The 23,323-nt window shown below is 41.1% G+C and overlaps 1 protein-coding gene across 1 annotated transcript in view; it reads right to left on the reverse strand.

Annotated features, from left to right (window-relative positions):
* The window catches only part of LOC310936689 (CUB and sushi domain-containing protein 1), a gene marked incomplete at its 3' end in the record, with an annotated part of 354,020 nt that overhangs the window by 222,523 nt on the left and 108,174 nt on the right, over positions 1 to 23,323 (reverse strand). Inside the window, exon 3 of the mRNA XM_083900806.1 lies at positions 1,042 to 1,236. Coding sequence (XP_083756932.1) covers positions 1,042 to 1,236 — 195 coding nt within the window. The remainder of the gene's footprint in view (positions 1 to 1,041; positions 1,237 to 23,323) is intronic.

Consider the following 23,323-nt stretch of genomic DNA (forward strand, 5'->3'; position numbering starts at 1 on the left):
CTTTGATTTGACCATGGTGTAAATGTGAATGGCCGTTTGTCTCTATGTGGCCCTGTGATGGACTGACGACCTGTCTGTGTACCGCTGCCTTTCGCCCTTTGTCAGCTGGGATTGGCACCAGCACGACCCTCACGTGGAGGATAAAGCAGTAGACCATGAATGAATGAATGAATTACTTTCTCAAGACTCTTGCTCGTCTTTATCCCCCCTGGCCATAATCAGCTGATGGCGATTTCACTTTGACCTCAATCTAGCCAATCCTCTTGTGCTGTGAAACTTAAAATATGTTCTGCTCCCCCCCCCCCTTTGCTGCCAGCTGTCATTTCAGATGCTCCGCAAAACCCTCCTCTACCCCCTTTCACCTCCAGTGTCCAGATCGAGCCCAGCGGAGTTTATCATCATCTTTCAGATCCTCTAAATCTCTCATCCCATCAGTGTCTGGAGCCCGAGGGTCTCCGATTCCACACACTGCCTATCCCCTCTCTCATCAGATGGCCATCGCAATAGGTCTGTGTGCCAAAAGATCCTAATATCACAGCACTTTTCTGAGTTGTACACGGCAATAATTTATTCCTCTGTCAATCAAAATCGCCTCTGATTGAAATACTCCAAATGGCTGAAAATAAATGATATTTTAAACCATTTACAGCAGTGGTCACCAACATGGTGCCTTCGAGCACCTGCTAGCCCATAATGTGCCCACGGGCTCACTTCGCTTCACATGCATGTATCCATATGATCACTCAGTAAAATATCATTGATATCGTTTATAAAAAACTGTGATAATCGTTAGGAGTAGGCACTGGAATTAATTTGTATGCAATTGAATGAATAATAATCATAATTTAAATGGTAAATTGCATAAAATGTTAAAATTATGGTAGCCCTCCATATTATTCTGTACCCTTCGGATAGCTCTCAGTCTCAAAATGGTTGGTGACCCCTGATTTACAGCAAGCTTCATTATGGAAAACTCTAACAAAGACTGTTCTATAAATCTAAAATAGCAAAACAACAAAAAACAAAAAACAAGCTCCTTACCTCTACAAAATGGTGAAGGGAAGTCCCACTGTGCTCCACTGCCAGGTGATACAATGCATGTGAGGATGCTGTGTCCTTCCAAAACAAACCCTGACTCGCAGCTATAGCGGATCTTGTCCCCCATGTTGTACCTTGAACCATGGATGATGCCATTTGGAATGAGGCCGGGGGTGCCACACGTATGGCTCGGCAGCACTGAAACACAGAGGACAAACGACATTGTTGATTAGTCATAGCGAGATTTACTGCCCCGGCGGTCGTACGCCTCCGATGACCGCCGGCGTGCGAAATCAGTCTCGTTCCGTGTGCTTGTTCACTTCACAAAAAAGGGAATTTAATTATTAAGAGGCTAAAAGCAGGTGGTTTCGCGAGGCCACGGTGACCTTGACCGATGATCGCCCAAATCTAAGCAGAAGTGGACATCTGTGCTGAATTTGAAAGGATTCTCTTCAGAACACACACACACACACACACACACACACACACACGGCAAAAAAAAAAGGTACTGTGAGGTCACATCAGGTGACACTGACCTTTGACTTTCAACCTAAAAAAAACCTAAACAAAATGATCTCATCTGCCCCTCAAGGCAAGTGCAGCCTTTGGCCACTGTATATCATTAATTATAGACGATTACAGAACATCATAGTATCGGAAACTGAGCAGAAAACCCAAATGTTTGTGCGTATAAAATATGCGTGTGACAGATTACCCAGAAAACCTAAAAAGTCATCATGTAGTATTTAAATTAGGGCTGTCAAAAGATTAAACATTTTAATCAGATTAATCACAGGGTAGCTGTGGATTAATCACGATTAATTACGATTAATTACCATTCGTAAATATGCCAAATAAATTATAATTTTCTCTTTATATTGTTGTAGGAACGGAGAGATAAATAAAGTATGTGAAAATATGAATGTAAAGAACAATAAAATACTGTAAATAACTTGTAAAAACCTATACAAACTTAGTAAAAAAATAAACATTACATTGTTAAGAACCCACATTATAAAACAATAGAAAAAAATAGAAAAAATAAAATGCTGTAAATAACTTAAAATAAAACTATACATTGCACTGTAAATAACTCACATTATAAACAAAATATAAAGTATAGAAGTTAAATTAGTTAAGTTAAATTCCTCATCAGCACTTTGAAGCACTGCTTCTACTAGTTAGCGTTAGCGTCAGCTAGCATTCTGGCGCTAATGTTAGCTGCTGTCTGTGTCCCCGTTCGTTAGACAGCGACTGTTAATGTAATGATTATATCATTATCTGCTCCAGCAGCGCCACTTACAACTGTGTGTCTTTCCTCTCTTTTTTCTTCATCCTCTTTTTTTTCTTCCTCTTCTAACTTCCTGATTGATAACTCCTCTTCATTTTCCTTCAGCTTCACACAGGTTAACGTGAGTTAACGTTTCCTACTGAGATGTCATTGCAAATCAACCCTTGTTGTTTAAGGGCGACGGTGATGCAGCTGGTCACCGAGTGTCGGGAGCCCCCCCTATCGGCTCGGGGCCCCAAGCAGTTGCCCGCCGCCTTGCCTGTTCATAAACTGCACGTCTTACCCGTATCGCGATGAAAGTGAGAAAGTGCGTTAATGCGTTAAAAAAATTAATTTTGACAGCCCTAATTTAAATGCATGAGTCAGTGTTCTTTGTGTTTTCTCCAATCTGTGTAGTGTTGCTTTTTTTCCTCACATGACACAGCTCTACAGTGGGAGCTACTGGCAGCTCGGCGTATAACTAGGCCAAAATCAATCGTGACTGTGGCCAACTCTCCTCGGCTCCACAGAAGGGGCAGCAACACAGCGCAACTTGGACTCGGTCCACAAAAAACTTACCCTGGTGTACGCTCTGTGTGTATTTGTTTAACTGGAGCATGTTAACTTGCTAGGTGTGTAATGTGTGCAACATGATGCATGTCCAAATGGCCGCTTTGGTGCATGTGCGTGTGTGTGTGTGTGTGTGTGTATGGTGCCATGTGACTGCACATAAGGGGAATTCAGTCAGTCAATCTGTGTGTTTGTGTGCACCGTTTCAATTAAACGCTAGCATGGTAATTAGACAAAAGCTTCGCCATGAGACGGCGGAGAAGTAGGGCAGCTGAAAAAAAGAGAGAGAGGGGTGAGAGGAAGACAAAAAAAACAAAAAAACGGGCGAGGATGAGCAGGAAAAGCAGAATCGAGAGAAAGACGAGGAGAAAAAAAACGACTAGAGAGATTGACTTTTAAGGACGGAGAGAGTGGGATAAAGGAGACGCTTCAGTCAGACGAGGAAAAGAGAGAGTTGAACTAATTGCAGACACTAAACGTGTATAATTTACTCTAATTCGCTCATTATTTGGATCGTATGCAGTCGTGAATCACAGGCAAATTACTCGCACTCAGCTGACCATAGTGTCACTGTGCTTCCTGTGTTTTTTTTTGTAGAAATAAGGTGAGGCACACGAAACGAAAATTCAAAGCCCAATCTAGAGCACGGACAGAGGGACAGAGGGACAGAGGGAGGGAAAGAAATGACGAAAAAGAGAGAGAACAAAAGGAATCGTGTCTGAGAGCTAAGTCATTAGTCACACTTATATGACCGCACAGTCCTCTCTGTCTGCCAGGCTGCCACATTTGAATATGCCAGCTTGATGCACAGAGGTATTTTTTTTCTTCTTCTTCTTCTTCTTCTTCTTCTTCTTTTGGCCTGATGTTTGAAGAAGCCATCTGAACGAATCAGAAGGTATTTTGGCTAGGATAAAAGATCCAGCCAACATCCGGATAATCTCATACTTAACTGCAGCCATTTAAAATAGTGACATAAAAGTTTAGCGGTACACTCCAGTTTGAAAATGGACCCTTTAACACAATTATATTCATTTGGCTGCACCGTATTGTGTAGAAGTCATTCCATACCTGCACGTTGTACTGTAGGAGATGGTTTTATAACTGTATTAAAAAGGAATAAGAGATTGTCAGAATTGAGTTCACTTGTTCTGTACCACACATTAGACTGCAGCATCCTAAAAGTTAGTTCTTTAACTATGTTAATGTGCTCGTTAATGTTTGTGGCAGGAGTTCAGAGACACACAACACAAACGTAGAACAGTTTTTTTTTTTTTTACAGCTTGAATCGCAAATGTGTTTCAGTCACCCATATTATTTTATGTTGTGTTTTGTCCAACCTTAAAAAACACAAACTGCCTGATAAAAGAATAGAAAGCAGTGGGTAAAATGTTATAAGTGTCAGTGAATTAATCCAAATGTAATTATCGGTGGGGATTAAATTTTATTCCTTTTCTTTGCTGCCCATCAGGTTGTAAAGGCGATTTCACCAAATTAAGACTAAAACATGTGTTTTAAAACACTCTATGGACTATATAGATTAAGTTAACGCATTTAAATTTCTCTCTGAAAAGAAAGCTCACTGCTGCTTCCGCTCCTCCTCCGGAAGTTCCACCATAATCATTTCTCCAACAGCGCCTCCAGGAATAGAGTGGATACTGGTTACCTGCTGCTTTTAGGATTGATTTCAATTTTTTATTGCTGACTTTTAAAAGCCCTGCCTTGCCCTAGATTATTTAACTGAATCTTTAACACCATCTACACCCACCCGCACCTCGAGATCCTCAGCCGCCTCTTTGCAGGTGATTTCCATATCTAGGGTGAAACTGAGGGGCATTTTCAATCAGGGCTCCTACGGTCTGAGGAAACACTTGCCTGAAGAGGCAAGTTCTCAGTTTTAAATCTCACTTTTTAGGATGGCCTTTCAATAATTTTATGGAATATTTTAACCTCCTTGTTCTTTCTGTGCTTTTTTATTTTTACCGTAAATTGCTTGTGTTTTCAGAACGTCTGTGTTTTGATGTTTATATTTTGGGTTTTAACTATTGTACGGCACTTTGTATCTCGCTCATCCCCTACCCCTTTATCCTCTACATGAGGGTTGTAGAGCTGACATAGGGCGAACACGGCTTGAATAGATCGCCAGTCCATCACAGGGCCACCTAGAGACAAACAACCCTAACCCTAACTCATAGAAACAACTAACCCTAACCCATAGAAACAATTAACCTCAACCCTAACCCATAGAAAGAACTAACCCTAACCCATAGAAACAACTAACCCTAACCCACAGAAACAACTAACCTCAACCCTAACCCATAGAAACAACTAACCCTAATCCATAGAAACAACTAACCTCAACCCTTACCCATAGAAACAACTAACCCTAACCCACAGAAACAACTAACCCCAACCCTAACCCATATGAACAAATAACCTCAACCCTAACCCACAGAAACAACTAATCCTAACCCATAGAAACAATTAACCTCAACCCTAACTCATAGAAACAACTAACCCTAACCGACAGAAACAACTAACCTCAACCCTAACCCATAGAAACAACTAACCCCAACCCTAACTCATAGAAACAACTAACCCCAACCCTAACTCATAGAAACAACTAACCCCAACCCTAACCCATAGAAACAACTAACCTCAACCCTAACCCATAGAAACAACTAACCCTCACCCATAGAAACAACTAACCCTAACCCATAGAAACAACTAACCACAACCCTAACTCATAGAAACAACTAACCCCAACCCTAACTCATAGAAACAACTAACCCCAACCCTAACCCATAGAAACAACTAACCTCAACCCTAACCCATAGAAACAACTAACCCTCACCCATAGAAACAACTAACCCTAACCCATAGAAACAACTAACCACAACCCTAACTCATAGAAACAACTAACCCCAACCCTAACCCATAGAAACAACTAACCCCAACCCTAACCCACAGAAACAATTAACCTCAACCCTAACTCATAGAAACAACTAACCCCAACACTAACCCATAGAAACAACTAACCCTAACCCACAGAAACAATTAACCTCAACCCTAATTCATAGAAACAACTAACCCTAACTCACAGAAACAACTAACCTCAACCCTAACCCATAGAAACAACTAACCTCAATCCTAACCCATAGAAACAACTAACCTCAATCCTAACCCATAGAAACAACTAACCCCAACCCTAACCCTTTTTGGACTGTGGGAGGAAACTCCATAAAAGAAATGCAGAAAAGACACAGGTTGGTGGTTGGAAAAAGCAAAGAAAACCAAAGGCAAGAGTGTTAACCACCAGTCCTTTGTAACTGTTTTTCAAAAAATGACTTTCTTACATCTTTAACAATGCAGGCTTTTCAGTTTATACGTCGTCCTGCATTCACAATGAAACCTTCAAGTCTTAGTCATGGTGGCAGGGATCAGAAGTAAAACAGCCAGGTCCTCTTCACTACCTCCACAGTGCTTTATACTGCAGCACAGCATTGATAGATATACAGAGGTACATATTAGCTAACCGTCGAATAAAAATAGCAAAGCAAACAACTCCTTGAATGTGTTGTTATGGATGCACTGTGGATCCATTTGCCGGTGGATGAAAGCCAAAAGTCATAACCTCCTGCTCCCTGTTTCGAACATAAAGGCAATGCACTGGGGACGGACACACCATTATTCAATTCCACATATAATAAAGGACAAAACAAAATTTAATCAAAAGGAGTAAGAATTATAGGCCCACGGTGACATTTATGGAATGGGTTTCTCACATGAACATGACAGTGGCCGAAAAGTGCTGGACTGGGTAATGATCAGTATCTACGGTGACTTCAAAAACAGCACGAGACTCGAAAAACACCAAAACAAACGGTACAGTCCATAAAAGCTGTGACTTACAGTTATTAAATGGGAAATAAATAGATCACTAGGAGGTAAACTAATAAACCTCATTAACCCGACAGTAACAAAACAACAGGATCCAGAGCGCGATATTTAACGGGAGCTTAACGTTGGAGCAGATGTTTTGTCAGATTTAGTTCTCAATACCTGGCAAAAATGACTCATTTCTTGTTTGGCTTTCCAGAGGGGGTTGTGAAGTGAAAATCAAGCAGAACCAAAACAAATGTCAGACCCGCGTGCACGCATTGCCAAACAGGGATTTGGACAGATGTTAGAAATTGAAATTTGTCTGCCGGGGGAAAAAAAATCGGAGTTTTAAAACTTTGATTAAAATGTTAAGCAGATTTATAAAACTTTTACAATGACGACATGTCTGTCGGTGCGTCACTGTGACATGTCTGTCGGTGCGTCACTGAGCCCAGACCATGAAGGCATTTTGGGTTTTCTTAAAGGTACAGTGTGTAAAACATAGAAACTGTAATTGGTGACACATCTCACCTCACAGTTCCCTTCCATGTATGTCGCCTTCAGTGATCATTCAAACCCAAATACGTTGCGTTTGTTTCTTGTGGTCTTTTATTAAAGCGGAACTAGACCGGAAGTTCCTATTATCGCTGTTTTTTTGGTGTGTATCTGCGTCATTACCTTGTTTATGAAGCCCTGACGGTTCGAAACAAACAGTTCAGCCATTGCTGAGAACGCTGTGTTTTATTGTAATCTCGGGGCTCAACGAGATCACTGAAAATCCCGTAATAGTTACGTAAGCAGCGGTTCTCCTGAACAACAGATCGTCCTGCTCCGGGCACTAGTCCGGGCACATCCGGTTGCGTACATTGAACCGCAGAAGAAGAATAACGTCCGTTGTGGAGGTGTTTCACGAGCAACAGTGTCTTCTGACTCTGGGTCTGACTCCGGTTTAAAGTCATAAAAGGGACTGCGGCGGGGAGTCGTGACGAAGCTATTTTTAAACACTGTTAAAACAATGTTTTGATAATGAGGAGCAGTGCATCCGCCGTTCCAGAGGGGGGCGCTGCGCTTCTGAGAACGGATGTGCTGGATAGTACTGGCCAATCACAAGACTCTGTCTTCTGGGGGTGAAAGTTCACTCTGAAACATCGCGGCTGAAAAACACTGTCAGAAAAGAGGATTTCTATCGGCTATTTTACAGCAACTAGGAGGTTTTTGACCATAAAAACAAGTTAATATATGTAAGTAGACCTCCATAACTAACATATATGTGCAACAGGACCACTCTATGTGACCTTTAAAACATACTAATTCAAAATGGTGGCCTCTGTAGAGCTGACCCAGATCTGGTGATTGTACACTTAAAAACAAATGAAGTATGATTAGTATATCTTACAATTTGGATCTATGACTGCATATATGATGTATTTGTCTTTGCAGTTGCACCTTTTTAGGGGTGTTCTCTGCTGTCCCTGAACCACACATTCTGATTCGCTCATCTCTCTCAACCAAGCAGTGTGTGCTGGACACACCGTCTACTGTATGTAACGCATTGACTATGTATAAGCACATCCTACAACCCCATTTCAAAGAAAGAAAAAAACCTGAAGAATGTTCTTTCACCACACTTCAAAGTTGACAATGATTTTCCCAGGGTACTTAAATATAAAACATCCGAAAGACGAGCATAAAAACAAAATGACAGACAGAAAGACAAAAGTCTGGATGTGTTAGTGGGAAGATTTGTTTGAAATCCCCTGTTAAAGGGAACTCAAAATTCAGGCAGGGTTTAACTCTTGAAATGGAAAGTCCTCAAATACACTCGACATGTCTGTCACAGTATTCTCTTTCATCCACTAAAAGCCTCGGTCCCTAAAGTTTAGAGCAACAGACAAAAAAACCCATTCAGGCCAATATGTCAGTTCCTCAAAATGCTTCTGATGTTTGTCACAACAATGTTCTGATTACTCCCTTTTACACCAGTCTGCCCGTGGCACTTTAACATTCTCCCAATCCAACATGCATCTTTTTTTTTTTAAAGCCGAACAAACCGCTCCCCACACGCACTGTATCTCTGCTACGGCTCAAAGTTAAGGCATCGCTCCATTCATAATCCATTAACACCTTTGCTCAGTTCCAACGGTGTTTCTGCTGTATGTAATAGAGTTGTTGCTGTTGGAAACGTGCCAAATCCCTTGAGCTAAATGGACTCCCCAGCACTGCTACTGCTCCCATGGTGTAAATGTATTAACAGTTTTGCTGACACATAATACATAATACCTCTAACCAACCAAACACTAATGGGACTCATGGCCAACTCTGGCCAAGGGCTATAGCTGAATGGAGAGCCCCCTCCACCCCCCCCCATCACTGGCTGTGCTCCCACAGTTTTGATGTGTCAACATCTCTTAACACCACATATCCAGCAGAACACATTTGCTTCACACAAATGAGTGCCGTAAATTGATTTGCACTATTTTGCTTTTGGGTTTAGTCCAGTCAGGACTGGACAATTAATCGAAATATTATAGAAATCGCATGAACAGCCTAAAATCGCAGAAGGTGCAACATTCGTTAAAGCCAGTCTGTGTCAACATATCATTTTAGATTCGTTCTCCGCTTGAGCTATACGATTTTTACAATATATCTAGAGCTGAAACGATTAATCGATTAATCGATTATTAATCGATTACTAAATTAATCGTCAACTATTTTGATAATCGATAATCGGTTTGAAGCTTTTTTCATGATTAAAACAAGATTTCTGATTGTTTCAGCTTCTTAAATGTTAATATTTTCTGTGTTTCTTTGCTAAACATAACAAAGAAATCATTAAAACTGAATGATTTTGGTTTGTGGACAAAACAAGACATTCGAGAACATCGTCATTTCCAGGTTTGACGAACATTGATCAACGTTTTTTTAACATTTTATGAACTAAACGATTCATCGATTAATCGAGAAAATAATCGACCGATTAATCGATTACCAAAATAATCGTTAGTTGCAGCTCTACATATATCCCACAGTAATCATTGTTAAATATGATATTAAAAATGAGAATAATGATGTGAAAATGACCATTCCCTCTGATATCGCAAATCACACCGCAATCGCAATTCCTGTCAAAAATAATCGCAATCAGCTATCTAGTTTATGTGTAAGATGGTTTTCCTGATAATCACATGTTAAAGGTGAGATATGGAGGTAATGTAACAAGACTAAGAATAAACTTTTAGAGACTTTTTCTCTATAAGTATAGAGAGAAATAATAGACTTTTTCCCCAATAATAATCAAAGACACAATAACATGGCTGTAACTACACTATATGGACAACGCACCTGTTAAAGTATTGAATTGAGGTGTTTCATTCAGGCTTTGGTCTCGGCCTCTTTATCTCCAGTGAAGGAAAATCTCAACGCTTCGTTGTACCAAGACATTTTGGACAATGCTATGCTTCCAACATGACAGCAAAAGTGACCTAGTACACTTCTTACCCCAAATTTAATGCAGGCATTGTGATCATAGCATGAATAGGATGTTGCAAAATAGACATACGATAACCATTTGAAGAAGGTCCTTTTCAAATTCCAACATGGTTGTGCTCCAGCGCACAAAGCAAGGACTTTAAAGACATGGTTTGACTTTGAGTTTGGTGTAGAAAAAAAGCCCTGACCTCATCCCCTTGAGTACCTTCTGAACTGGAACAGAGATCGCAAAGCCAGGTGTTTCTCGTCCAACATCAGTGTCTGACCTAATTCATGCTCTGCAGAATGAATGAAGCACACAAAGAAACACTTGGAAAATCTTGAGGAAAGCCTTCCAAGATATGTGGAAGCTGTAATAGCTGCAAAAGGGGGAACCAACTCGTCGTTGTCCATACACTGTATTTTGACAGTGGATTGTTTTGAGTCATTTAAAGCTGCAGTAGGCGGGATAATAGCTCACTTTTTTTGTCCAGAGGACATGAAATCTAACATTTTTGGGGATCAGAGCTCCTGTTGTCAGAAGAGGAACAGTTATATTAACTTGTTTTGTCCACCACAGATGGACCCCGAGTCAATCTGGCCTTCCATCCAGTCATGACCTCACTTTTACTTTCTTTGTCTCAGGGTCAGCCCAACTTTAAGGACATTATCCATGACAGCAAAAATGACCTAGTACTGCCCCCCCAAGCACCATATCCCAACCAACATGAATCTAGTGACGAGCTTTCTGAAAGTGCCGCTGCACTTAGAGAAGGACCTACCATTAAGAATCCAAAACAAGCACTGTGATTGTGGTTATTTTTGATGTATTTTCAGCATACATCCAAACAATATTGCGCTTTCATTCCTTATATCTATTGCTTTTTGGACGGACTGACGGCTGTTTATTACTTCAAATAATGACCGCACTGTCCGAGATAATGAGAACAACATATCTGAATTCTACTCAACAATTCTGGATGTTGGATTTTCCTCTCAAGTGTGCCAGCCTGTGATGTTTCCAGTATTAATTCCCAATGATCACCAACGAAGGAGGGCAATCAAAGTACAGACTTCACTTTGTTCTACAACATATATAGGGGAAAAGAAATGTATACATCACAGCTTAACGAGCCAGGGGCTTGTAGAATGTAAAGCAGCAACATATACAATGACTATAAGTATAACAAATGTGTATTCCAAACATGGCAAGAGGAGGACATTCATTTTCTCTGCAGCTCTGGACATCTTCCAACATTATCTGAGGGAAAAAACTCAACTAAAAACTAATTTAACAAAAGGCAAAAAATTGAAAACAAAACCCTTTCAAGTTCGAACTGCTGTTCTGCTTCCTTGGAGTAAACATATTCCAGTGTATTAACGCTGCCTTTCCTATGTTCCCTGGGTGAAAATATATTAACAGAGCAAGTGACATTTCCAGAGCTGCTTCTCATCAATCACCTGCTAAACAGAGTAATCACTGTAGCAGCCACACTCTGTTAAACACCAGCTCTCCTCAGCCTCTGCAGCCACGCTACAGCACCGAGAAATACCGGTTACTAATATACAACATGCCCACGCTGTGACGTACACGCCACGAACACCAGCCGCCACGGATTTCTACTGTGTTGTCATTTAGAACAGAAGACACAACAGTAAATCAGCAGTTGTATAATAATGTGTATCTAACGTTAAAATGCTCGATTTCGCTCTTGAATCAATTAATCTGTTGATTATTTTCTCGATTTATTACGTTTCTGTAAATTACAGAACATGTTTGAAAAATGTTGACCAGTGTTTGTCAAACAATGGAAATGAGGATGTTCTCAAATGTCATCTAAGTGATCTCACACTTCTTTATCTCCTCTAAGCTCTGTTTTCAGCCTTCAGACTAATAAGGATGCTGCACCGAGCTTCCTTGATGTGCTGTTGCGTGGTTACTGCTCGTTTTCCCTGATTACAGGCATGTCAAGTGTTGATGATTTTTAATACACAAAAGCGCAAAAAAAAAAAAAAAAAAAAGATACTACACAACATGACCAGAACCAGATCCAAAACTGATTATCATTTAAAAAAAGCTGCCTTTTACCCCCCCCCCCCCCACTTAAACAGTGGAGTACGCAAGCAGGAGAAAGAGATTGGTTCGTACAGCTTTCAATAAATTATTTAGTTTGTGAGTGTATAAGTGTGTGGGAATGAATTTTTCAGCTCCTGGATGCACATAATATAGATTCACCCACTCATTCCCCATGGTGATTCAGCCAATTGGACATTCCAAATTGACCGTAGGTGTGAATGCACGAGTGAATGTTTGTTTGTCTCTATGTGGCCTTGTGGCGGACTGGCGACCTGTCCGGTCGGGATTGACCATCGTGGAGGATAAAGCGGTGGAGGATGAATGAATAAAGATTCCCCATGGTGGTCATTTTTGAACGGGAACACCAAATATGTGAGTAAGTTAAAGGGGTCATAGGATGCAAAATCAAATTTTTAATAATTTGAATACATTTAAATACATTTAAAACAGATGACTCAATCATATTTTTGTGGTCCGCTTCTGTCTAAGTACAGGAGATAAAACATGCGATGGTGACTTCCGCACTCACTGTTACTTCACAATAAAAGAATTCCTGGAATTGTTGTCCCTAAAAACTCAAGAGTGCAGACGAGGGAAATAGTATCCGGAAGAGTGGAAGTCCACAAAGTGTTCTATTCTTGGCTGCACAGTGCAGCACAGAGTTCTACACAAACTTCCAGCCTCAGAGGATTTACATGTCCAGTGGATACATTTTATATATGACGGCAATGTGCCGGCTAGAGTCGGCAAATTATGGCTTTTCCAAAATGCTAACTGCTGTTAGCTGCTGGATCCTCAGTGACGTAGTTTCCAGTGTCTCATTTGCATTTAAAGAGACAGGCACTCAAAACCTACAGTTCTGAAAAGGGCTGTTTTGGCAGGTTGATGCAACTGCTGTGGTGCTTCATCCTTAAGGTGTTTTGACCAAAGCATGTCACAGACATGTTCATTAGGACACCAGGGAACTAGGTTCACTTGGAGAAATAGGGTATACTATGTCTACTTTAAGTAAACCAATCAAATTTCAATGACAGTGGTCATCAGCAAGGTGTTTTACCATGAAGTCTAGAAGCAATGAGTTCATACTTTCCATGTCCATGTGTGTGTGTGTGTGTGTGTGTGCTGAGAGCGCACATACATGCTGGTGGGCTGACACGAATGTGTGCATGCGAGTACTGCGTGATGTCATGTCTGTGTGTTTTTGTTTCTTCTGACAGATTACAGCCTGAGGCCGAACCACTCTTACTACTGGAAGCCGTGGTCAGGTCAGTTTTCATTGCAATGACAACAGAGAGGGAAAAATAGAGCAGGATGTGTTTGCGTGATGAAGGAGACGTGGTTTTGGTCGCAATTTGAAAGTTTTTTTCCGATGCGAACGCGGCGCTATTGTATCGACTTCTCCTTCTTTTTTTGCCCCCCAAGGGGCTCGTCATAGTGTGCTGTGGAGACCACTTTGCTTTCGGGAACAAGAAGCCCTAAGGTCCAAGTGAGCACAGAAAGTGCACAGAGACATATAAGCAGAAAGACAGACTGACATTTTCTTTGCTGACCTTGATTTTCCTTTTTTTCCCCCCTTTTGTTCACACCATTTCTGTGAATCATTTAATGGTATTTCATATCAGTAATGGATTTCTCTGCAAGTGCCACAACAACAAAACTGCTGCTTTTTTTGTTGGGTTGTTTTCATATTAGCTCAGGCCTCAAGCCTTGTGCGACGAGAACGTCATTTATGACGGCTTCGACACATTTTGTACATCTTTGTTATTACTTTAAGTAAACTTAGATTCCTCTGAACTTCTGATTAAGAAAGCACGCAAACAGCAGCTTCGTAATTTTGGTAGAAAGGGACAAAAAAAAAGTTTAATCATTTAAAAAACCTTAACTCAAACTAAACTCATTAAAGCTTGAAAAAAAAGAGAGAGCGCTACATTGAAGTCACATTTTGAAGCTTCAAAAAAACAGGTCGTGTCTCTCATGTGATATTGATGAAAGTCTGGGGAAAATCCAGATGATCATTCTGAAAACTCCTTCTGCTTATTTACAAATCTATGCTGAACGGATCAAACAAACACAATTAAAGAACATACATATGTGAACACTTCTTTGGTGCAGATGTCTCTTTCAACAGCAGATAGCTGTGGGGACGTCCTGTGTTGTGATGTTTCCTCAGTTTGTCCCCCCGCAGCACTAGCGCCTCAGGCTGGGTCACTGTTTCCATAGCAACTTCTGCCCAGAAGCAAAATCCCCCCCCCCCCGCCCACCGCAAAGTGCCATTGTGTTATTATGGTAGCAAACATCATTAAAAGGAGAACTTTTTTTTGTGACACTACAAAAACTTACTACACCGAGTGCTCAAAACACTATTTTGTGCTCACAAGATACAGTTCCACACCAGACAAGTGTATATTTACAGAGAGCCAGCGCGACAGGCCGAGCTTTTAATGAGCTGACATTCAGGGTTAGTGACTTGTATCTGCTATTTTTTTTCTGTTTCCGTTCTCTAAATACCAGCATTTCAAAAGGTTGGGGAATCTGAAAAATCGACTCGACTACAGTGTTGAAATACACAAAATTAGCGAGTCATACAGGTATCAGAGAAGATGGGAACGCTTTTGATGTGGTGGTACCTTTTTGGTAATTTTTTTGAATGATGGATTATACTCATGTTTTGGGGGGAAAACACCTGTCGCCCCCTACAGTGAATCTGTGGTGCAGTGAATAAGGTGTTCATTTGGCTATATCACTTTAAAGGGGACATATTATGCAAAATCAACTTTTAAATAATTTTCATACTTATATTTGGGACTATGGTGTAGAAAAAGGTGTGTCTCAAAGAGCTCCACTTTGTCCCTAAAAAACGCAAGAGTGCAGGTGAGGGCAATAGTATCCTGAAGAGCAGAAGTCCGCAAAAGTGTTGTATTCTTAGCTGCACAGTGCAGCACAGAGTTCTACACAAACTTCCAGCCTCAGAGGATTTACGTGTCCAGTGGATGCATTTTATATATGACGGCAATGTGCCGGCTAGAGTCGGCAAATGATGGCTTTTCCAAAATGCTAACTGCTGTTAGCTGCCTGAGCCTCAGTGATGCTGTCGTAGTTTCCTGTGTCTCATTTGCATTTAAAGAGACAGGCACTCAGAACTGACACCATCACAGACATGTTCATTAGGACACGAGGGAACTATATATATATAATATATGTATAATATGTATAATATGTCTACTTTAACATTACCCAGGAACACGTCTGTCCTTTTTTAAAGCCACAACGACAGGTACATTGATACACGCTCTGTAAGCAACTACAGAGGATTTTAAATTGATTGACTCTTTGCTAAAGCCATTTGCTCCATCTAACCTCTCTCTACCTCTTACAGATGATACAAAACCCTTTTTTTTTACCCACCGCCTCTATTCAATCTACTTTTTCATGTACCAGGATACTTTTAATAATACGTTGAAACAAGAAGAGAACACAAACAAAGACAGGGAGCAGAGCGTCTCCATAACGCTCTATATTATCACGATCACAGCTTCATTATTGAAGAGATTTAAAACAAACCTGTTGTAAAATGTAAGATATTTGGGAACAAAATATTTCAAAAAAGTCCATGAAATCCTCCAGCCCGCTTTTAGTTTTACTCTCCACGCGGACATAGATAAAGTGAACTCAGCAACTTCCACCACTCAGCTGGGGGATTTCCCAGCGCTCAGTGTCCAGCTGGTAAACATAATTGATCCAGCGTGAATAAGGTTATGTCCTGAGGTTTCCTTCGAGTCAGACTTCTCTCTCTCAGGAGGCAGCATCTTCAGTTTGTATTTAAACTCTTTAACGCAAACGGGCAGCAGCTCAACTCTGATTTCTCCCTGTGCTGTGCAGCTTTATTTATAGCTTTACTTTATACCAAGATTAAGTCAACAACTCTCTTTTTTTTTATCTCTATCTTTATTTACAGATAATTAATGGCATTTCATCATCACTTAGAGTGATTATTGGTTGAATATGCAGTGAATGAATACACTTTGCTTTAAGGATACAATACAATACATGGTCCACCATACCAATAATATCACAATACAACGATTCTGGAAGGCAATCATATATATATATATATATACGTCATGATATGTGTCAAACTGAAGCAAAACAAACGTCTGTTAGAGGCTAAATGTGCAGGATTTCTCTATTGACAACATGTATTAAACGTGGATCTCTTAACGTAGCTTTCTCCGCCATTATCCCGCTGTAAACTTCCTCTTTTTCAGCCAGGTAACTTCCTTCCCGAGAGAAGGCGAAAAATTAGCAACGCCCGAGGAGTCAAACTGGCAGGGACTGTTTACTTCATTTGTTAATTAAAATATCGATATTTGACCCGGCGTATTGATTACCGTATTGTACTAGGAAGGGACAGCGATACGTCACCCAATCGATGTTTTGACCCAACCCTAGTTCCAGCTGCTACAGCGACTTATACAAGCATATTTATGTGTAGTAAATTAACTTTTTTTTAGCAATAAACCTCACTAAATGTTACATACTGGACTTTTCATTGAATAGCTGCGTTTCTGTGTGGTGACCAAATGTCAAATCTGACTCAACAGGTGTAGCAGCAGCAGCAGCAGCAGCAGCAGCAGCAGCAGCGGCAACAGTTCAAGACAAGACAAAACAACAATAATCTGACATGCTGTAAATGATAGTAAGAAATTTCAGAATTTAAAAAAAATAAAAAAATAAAAATAAGCGAGCAAACAGTTGAATACAATTGGAACACAAGTGTTCATTGGTTGAATGCTTAAATGGGCATTAATCATTGCTGTCCCTGTTGCTTTTGGCAGCACATATGCACACACACACACACACACACACACACACACACACACACACACACACACACACACACAAAGTAGGGTCTAATGCATCTTCATTTAGTCTTTCTGTCCTCTGGGCACATTTTCATCTGTCAACTCAGTATACCAAATGGATGGATGAGCTTACGTGTGTGTGTGTGTGTGTGTGTGTGTGTGTGTGTGTGTGTGTGTGTGTGTGTGTGTGTGTGTGTGTGTGTGTGTGTGTGTGTGTCAGTCTTCGTGCACCACATATATGTGTGAATCCATTTGTCTTGACTCTGTGCGTATTCATGGATTGTAAATCCAAAAGGGCAGGTCTGCCTTGACATTTACTAGTATGCACATGTAAGCAGATGCATATTTGCTTCTGTCTGCCGCTAATGCATGAGTGTGAGTTTGTGTGTGTGTGTGTGTGTGCTTGCATGCGTGCGTGTTTAGTAGTAGACATGTGATTTGCCATGGAAGGTATAGGACTTCATGGTCCCATGAGCAGCACAGAATGGTGGCTAACCCCTGATGTCACAGCTATTCCCATACATCATCAAGATGAATCAGGACAGGACAGAATGAAAAAATATATATATATATATATATTTTATTTTTTTTCTTAAAGCTTATAATTCAATGTATGTGCAATCTTCTAAAAGATGATATCTCCCTCTGAGTAAATCCTATTGTACATTAAAACGCACTTAAAGATCACTACTAGACAGTTACAAGCCCAATTCTCTCCCGCTCGGCCACGTCTGCACCGCTGCTACTACTACTGTTAATATAATAAACTACTTTGTGTGCTCGGACTAATAATAATTTTAATTGTATGGCACATTTAATGTAAAAAAATGTCTACAAGTTAACCTAGTTCCCTGGTGTCCTAATGAACATGTCTGTGACATGCGTTGGTTAAAATACCTTAAGGATGAAGCACCACAGCAGTTCAATCACCCTGCCAAAACAGCCCTGTTCAGAACGCTCTGTTTTGAGTGTCTGTCTCTTTAAATATGCAAATGAGACACAGGAAACTACGTCAGCGTCACTGAGGCTCGGGCAGCTAACAGCAGTTAGCATTTTGGAAAAGCCATCATTTGCCGTCATATATAACATGTATCCACTGGACACGTAAATCCTCTGAGGCTGGAAGTTTGTGTAGAACTCGGTGCTGCACTGTGCAGCCAAGAATATAACACTTCTGCTCTTCTGGATACTATTGCCCTCGCCTGCACTCTCGGGTTTTTTAGGGACAAAGTGGAGCTCCGCAAGAGACAACAATTCCAGGAATGTCTCATTGTGACGTAACGATGACTGCGGAAGTCAACATCGCATGTTTTATCTCCTGTACTTAGACTGAGGTGGACCACAAAAATATGACCGAGTCGTCTTTTTTCACACTTTGCCTACTCATAGAGCCTCCAGAGTCCCAAATAGAAGTATTAAAATTCTTAAAAAGTTGAAAAGGTTTATGCAAAAGTTTGCATAATATGTCTCCTTCAAATAAAAGCCTAGTTAATAATATTCTTAATTTATTTGTACGTATTAATCACACCAGCGTCTGCTCAAGATGAAGGTGTTCAGGAGTGCGGCCGCAGAAACAGAGGGCAGCCTCACGAGAATACTTATGACATGCAAAGGTTAGCTGGGACAAAACAAATCAGAGGCAGTCACTGATGTAACAGGGTGTGAGGTTATGTAAGGCAGGCTTTACAGACCAATGGAAGAGCTTTAAAAACAAGGAGAAAAATCAATTTATTTTAAAAAATACAGGTAGCGAGCGCAGTGATGCAAGCAGACCCCATGACATTGAACGTGTAAAATAAAAGAAAGAAAGGTCACGCGCTGTCTGCTATGATCACGCGAACTCTACAGCAACAAACTTGTAAATGATATATGTATAATAATATAAGAAAGTTTGAAAAGCTTTGGCTACAAACAAATGTCTCTTCAGTTTGACAATCAGCTCCGCAAACAATACCGAATCATGCTAAAAAACAATACGCATTAACAGGATGGAGTGACAAGTAGAAGATAAGATAAAATGATAACCAGGACAACAGGAAACCTGGTGTACATCATTGTTGTATTTACCACCATTATTCACCATCAGTCATTCTGTCACTCAGGCAGCACGGCCACAGCAGGAACTCCATCGTTTGCTGCTCTGCTCCGTGTTGACCGTGCTGTCAAGGTCAGCTAATGTTGGGAAGTTAGTTTTAGTTTTTTTGTTTTGAAACAAGACAAAGAAAATCGGAGCAGAAAGCACACGAGTAAAGTAAAACAGAAAATGTTACGAAGAGCAACAACAATTCGCCCAGAAACTACAGAGGGGGGGGAAAAAAGCATGTATATATTCTGCTGCTGGTAGTTGTGCAATTGAGCAGTTTGATAAGAGGTGTGAAAACAAAACAAAAAAAAAGGCATCACACACAGATGAGTTTGTGAGATGAAGGGGCTGCAGATCATCACGCTTGTTTGCAGTCGCTGAGTCGCTGTTTACAGAGATTCACATCGGCTTAAGCAGAGTTTCTATCCCAGAAAAAAACGAAAAGACTTTGTTTGTACATAAAATGCATGTCTGACACAGTCTAATCAACGTGGCGATAGCTGAATCTGCACTCCCGCAGCGGCTAGATCATCTCGACTGATGACCACGACTCAGACTGAAATTCTTCCTCAGATGAGAAAACACGATGTAAATACCGGTGAAAAAAGCTGCTTTAATCCTGTTATGATGTGTCAGGGCCTGTTTGTCAAGGGCAAGATGTCTGGCAGGTTTTTGTACCCTCAAAGTTAATGAGACACACTTTATATCCGAGGCTCATTAACTATCTAGGAGAAACCAATACCTGGAGGATGGCGAGCACTGCAGCTCCAGTCGGTTCAAAGATAAGGAACCGAAGATAAAATTAAAACAAACACAAAAAAACCTGTCCTATCATGTTTAATTCAGTTAAGCAGATTTCACTGAATCCACTTGTGTTTTTGTTTAAACCATGGAGCGTCTACCGATAATAATACGCTAAAACGGCATCGTTCAATCTAAATGACAAACCATAATGTTTGCACGTCCGTCTAATCTGAAAACGCCTGGAAATTGTGATTGGACAGGAATGAGCAACAAAATGCAGCTTTTTCACAACCTAATGTAACATGAGATTACGTTGCATTTACAGTCGTTAAGGAAATAAAATTTTCATTGCGATAAAAAAACAACCAGCAGTGAGAGTGTGGAGCTTTTCACCGCTCAATTACAGGGAAATGAATGTAGCGCTGATGTTACTGGAGACCCGAAACAACCCTTACGAGGGCACCCCTGCATTTCACCTCTTATGTAAATTAATCCAAAATGAACCCATAATAGTTTGCATTCAAAACAAAATGACCTGACAGGGGGAAAACACAAACTTGGATTTGGGCCTGCAGCGGGTTTGTGAGATCCCCAGTTACAAGCAGAACACTAACCGAGAAACAGGAGGTGGAATGGGATCAATAGTTCTGTGCCATTAACATGAAGGTCAAAGTCAATCTTTAGCAGGTTCTGCTGCAGCAACACAGAGGAAGTTGCTTTGATGTTGCTCGCACATCAGCCCGTGTGACTGTAACTGCGTATGTGCGGGTGTGCGTCGATGAAAGAGCGAGATCTCGCGGCTTATCCTCAGCTTTCCTTCTCTGTCGTCCCACCTCTGTGTGTGTGTGTGTGTGTGTGTGTGTCGATGTGTGTGTGTGTGTGTGTGTTTTCTCTGTGGGTGTTAACCATAAAAACAAACTAAGCCCCGTTAAACCTCCCCATATTTCAGCCCTAACACTCCCAGCTCAGCTCAATTTGTGCGTTTCAATTGTGTGTGGGAGAGAGAGAGATCAAGTAAGAGATAGAAATTTCCCGCCGTACTGTGTGTGTTTGTGTGCGAGAGACACGGCGTGTCTTGCTTGTGTGTGTGTGTGTGTGTGCGTGTGTGTGTGTGGGTTTGTGGGCATGTATTCCGGATCAATATTTGTTGTGTTTGGGGAAATAAACAGGGCCTTCGGGGCTTCCTGCGGTATAGCTGAACACACACACACACACACGCACACACACGCACACGCACACACACACACACACACACACACACACACACACACACACACACACACACACACACCACACACACACACACACACACACACACACACACACACACACACACACACACACACAGTGGGTGATTATGGCAGACATCTTTTTTTTCTCTTTACACTCTTAACGTGTGTGTGTGTGTGCGCGTGTGATGTTGATGCATGTACGACTACCTTAGGGTGTTTCATGGCTAATAAAGACCCATATTTTCACATTTAATGGGAGCCAGAGCTAATCCCATCTACCCATACTGTAGGTGGAGAGGGTTCAGGCCGGACAGGTCAGAGAAAAAAAACAACCATTCACACTCACATTCGTACCTGCGGTCAACTGGGAGTCTGTTTCCTTAAATAAGTAGTTTATAGTGCCATCTAGAGGAGAGGCTGAAATTTACAACAAAGACCTGCTGCTCTGCTCACCCCCTCCCTTCCCTGAGTGCTACGGTATCCTCAGCTGGTCAAATGTCGTCCTCGTCGTCTTTCTCCGTGTCAGCAGATGAGGTTCGTGAGGCGAGGGAGAGGGCGGAGCTACCGCGGCCGTAGCAGACGAAGCGGAGAGAGTGGAGGCGGGACTTGAAAGAGACGCTTGTTTTGTTCTCTCGCGTTTGTCCTTACAGGCTCCGGTAGAAACATGGCGTCTCGCTGCTAACAGTGGCTATGCAACCGCGGTCCGCGGTCATGTTATTTAACATGACTTTTTGAAACACTACGAAAATGATGTGCTTTGTTCCCTGTCTGTTTTTAACTCTCTTCTCAAAACGTATCTCTTTTCGTTGGCCTTCGGCACAATTTAAGTTGTCGACGTTATTTTACGATATTTTAGTTTTGACTTTATTTTTTTATTGCGTTTTATGCCTTTTAATTTATTTTAGTTGTAGTTGTATGTTTTTTTTAGATGTATTTTACTGCCCCCGTGTGAGCTTTTATTTATTCTATCTTTTATTTATTGTTCTGTACGGCGTACGGAGGACGTTTGAAAGTGCTTTTACGAATAAAGTTGGATTGGATTGGATCAGTTTTCATTTGGTGAGTTGATGTATAGTGTCAACATGACAACATGTGGCTGAAAAAACAAAACAAAAAAAAAAACCCTCTCATGATTCATGAACAACTCATCTGAGCTGCCACTTCTAATATATCAACTAATGCACGATCCACGGGGCCTTGCAGCAGGAACGCATAATATATATATCACATATTTAATTACAGTCTATTTATGTTAAATGCACAGGTATTAAAAGAATATTTTTAGTGTAGTTACTGAGCAGTAAACACAGCATGATACAACTGCAACAGTGATATTCCTCCATAGGTGTGCCAAGGTTATGAAATTAAACACAGAACGCAGTATTTACTTTGCTTTTGAAGATGTGCACACACATGGAGAACTAATCACCTGCTAACAACAACAACACATACACACAAACACACACACACACACACACAGTGTGTGTAGACCTGTATGAGAGCAGGAGCAGGTGGTTGATGGGGCATGATCGTCTAAATGGTGCAGGAGCTTGTCGAGGCCTCTCTGCAGCTGCCTCTTAAAGACCACACTGCTCGTCCTTACACTCGACCGAAGTGTCATAAAGTGACTGATCTGCCAGACAACCATTAACAGAACGCCGCCATGTGTTACTTTACACACGCGAGCAGGTATCGCTGTCCTGCACCGGCTACTACTACAGTAAACGCAGGAGTGGCATCATCATCATCGCTTCATTTAAAGCCGCAGTAGGCGGAATCAAAGTGGCAAAGTAGTCGCCCTGTCGAGTCCTCGGGATTTATTCCGCCAGATGGACACTTATAGTTCATTCGCCACACATGACCTGAGGCGATCTATTCATCTCGAAAACACTCAGTTGATATTTTATGTCTATATCAATATTTTCTATTTTATGTTTGTCATTGTCAGCGCTGAAATGGCAAACTTTCCTCCTGATGTGTTACATCTATCCAAGACAATAAAAGTCATGCAGCTTCACCCTCTCTCTCTCTGTGTGTGAGAGGTCAATTTCTCCAAGACAGGAAAAATAAAGCCAGCTAAAAAGTGCAGGAGTCTATTCT

This window comes from Microchirus variegatus (genome assembly GCF_963457635.1).
Source record: "Microchirus variegatus genome assembly, chromosome: 14".
Classification (NCBI taxonomy): Eukaryota; Metazoa; Chordata; class Actinopteri; order Pleuronectiformes; family Soleidae; genus Microchirus; species Microchirus variegatus.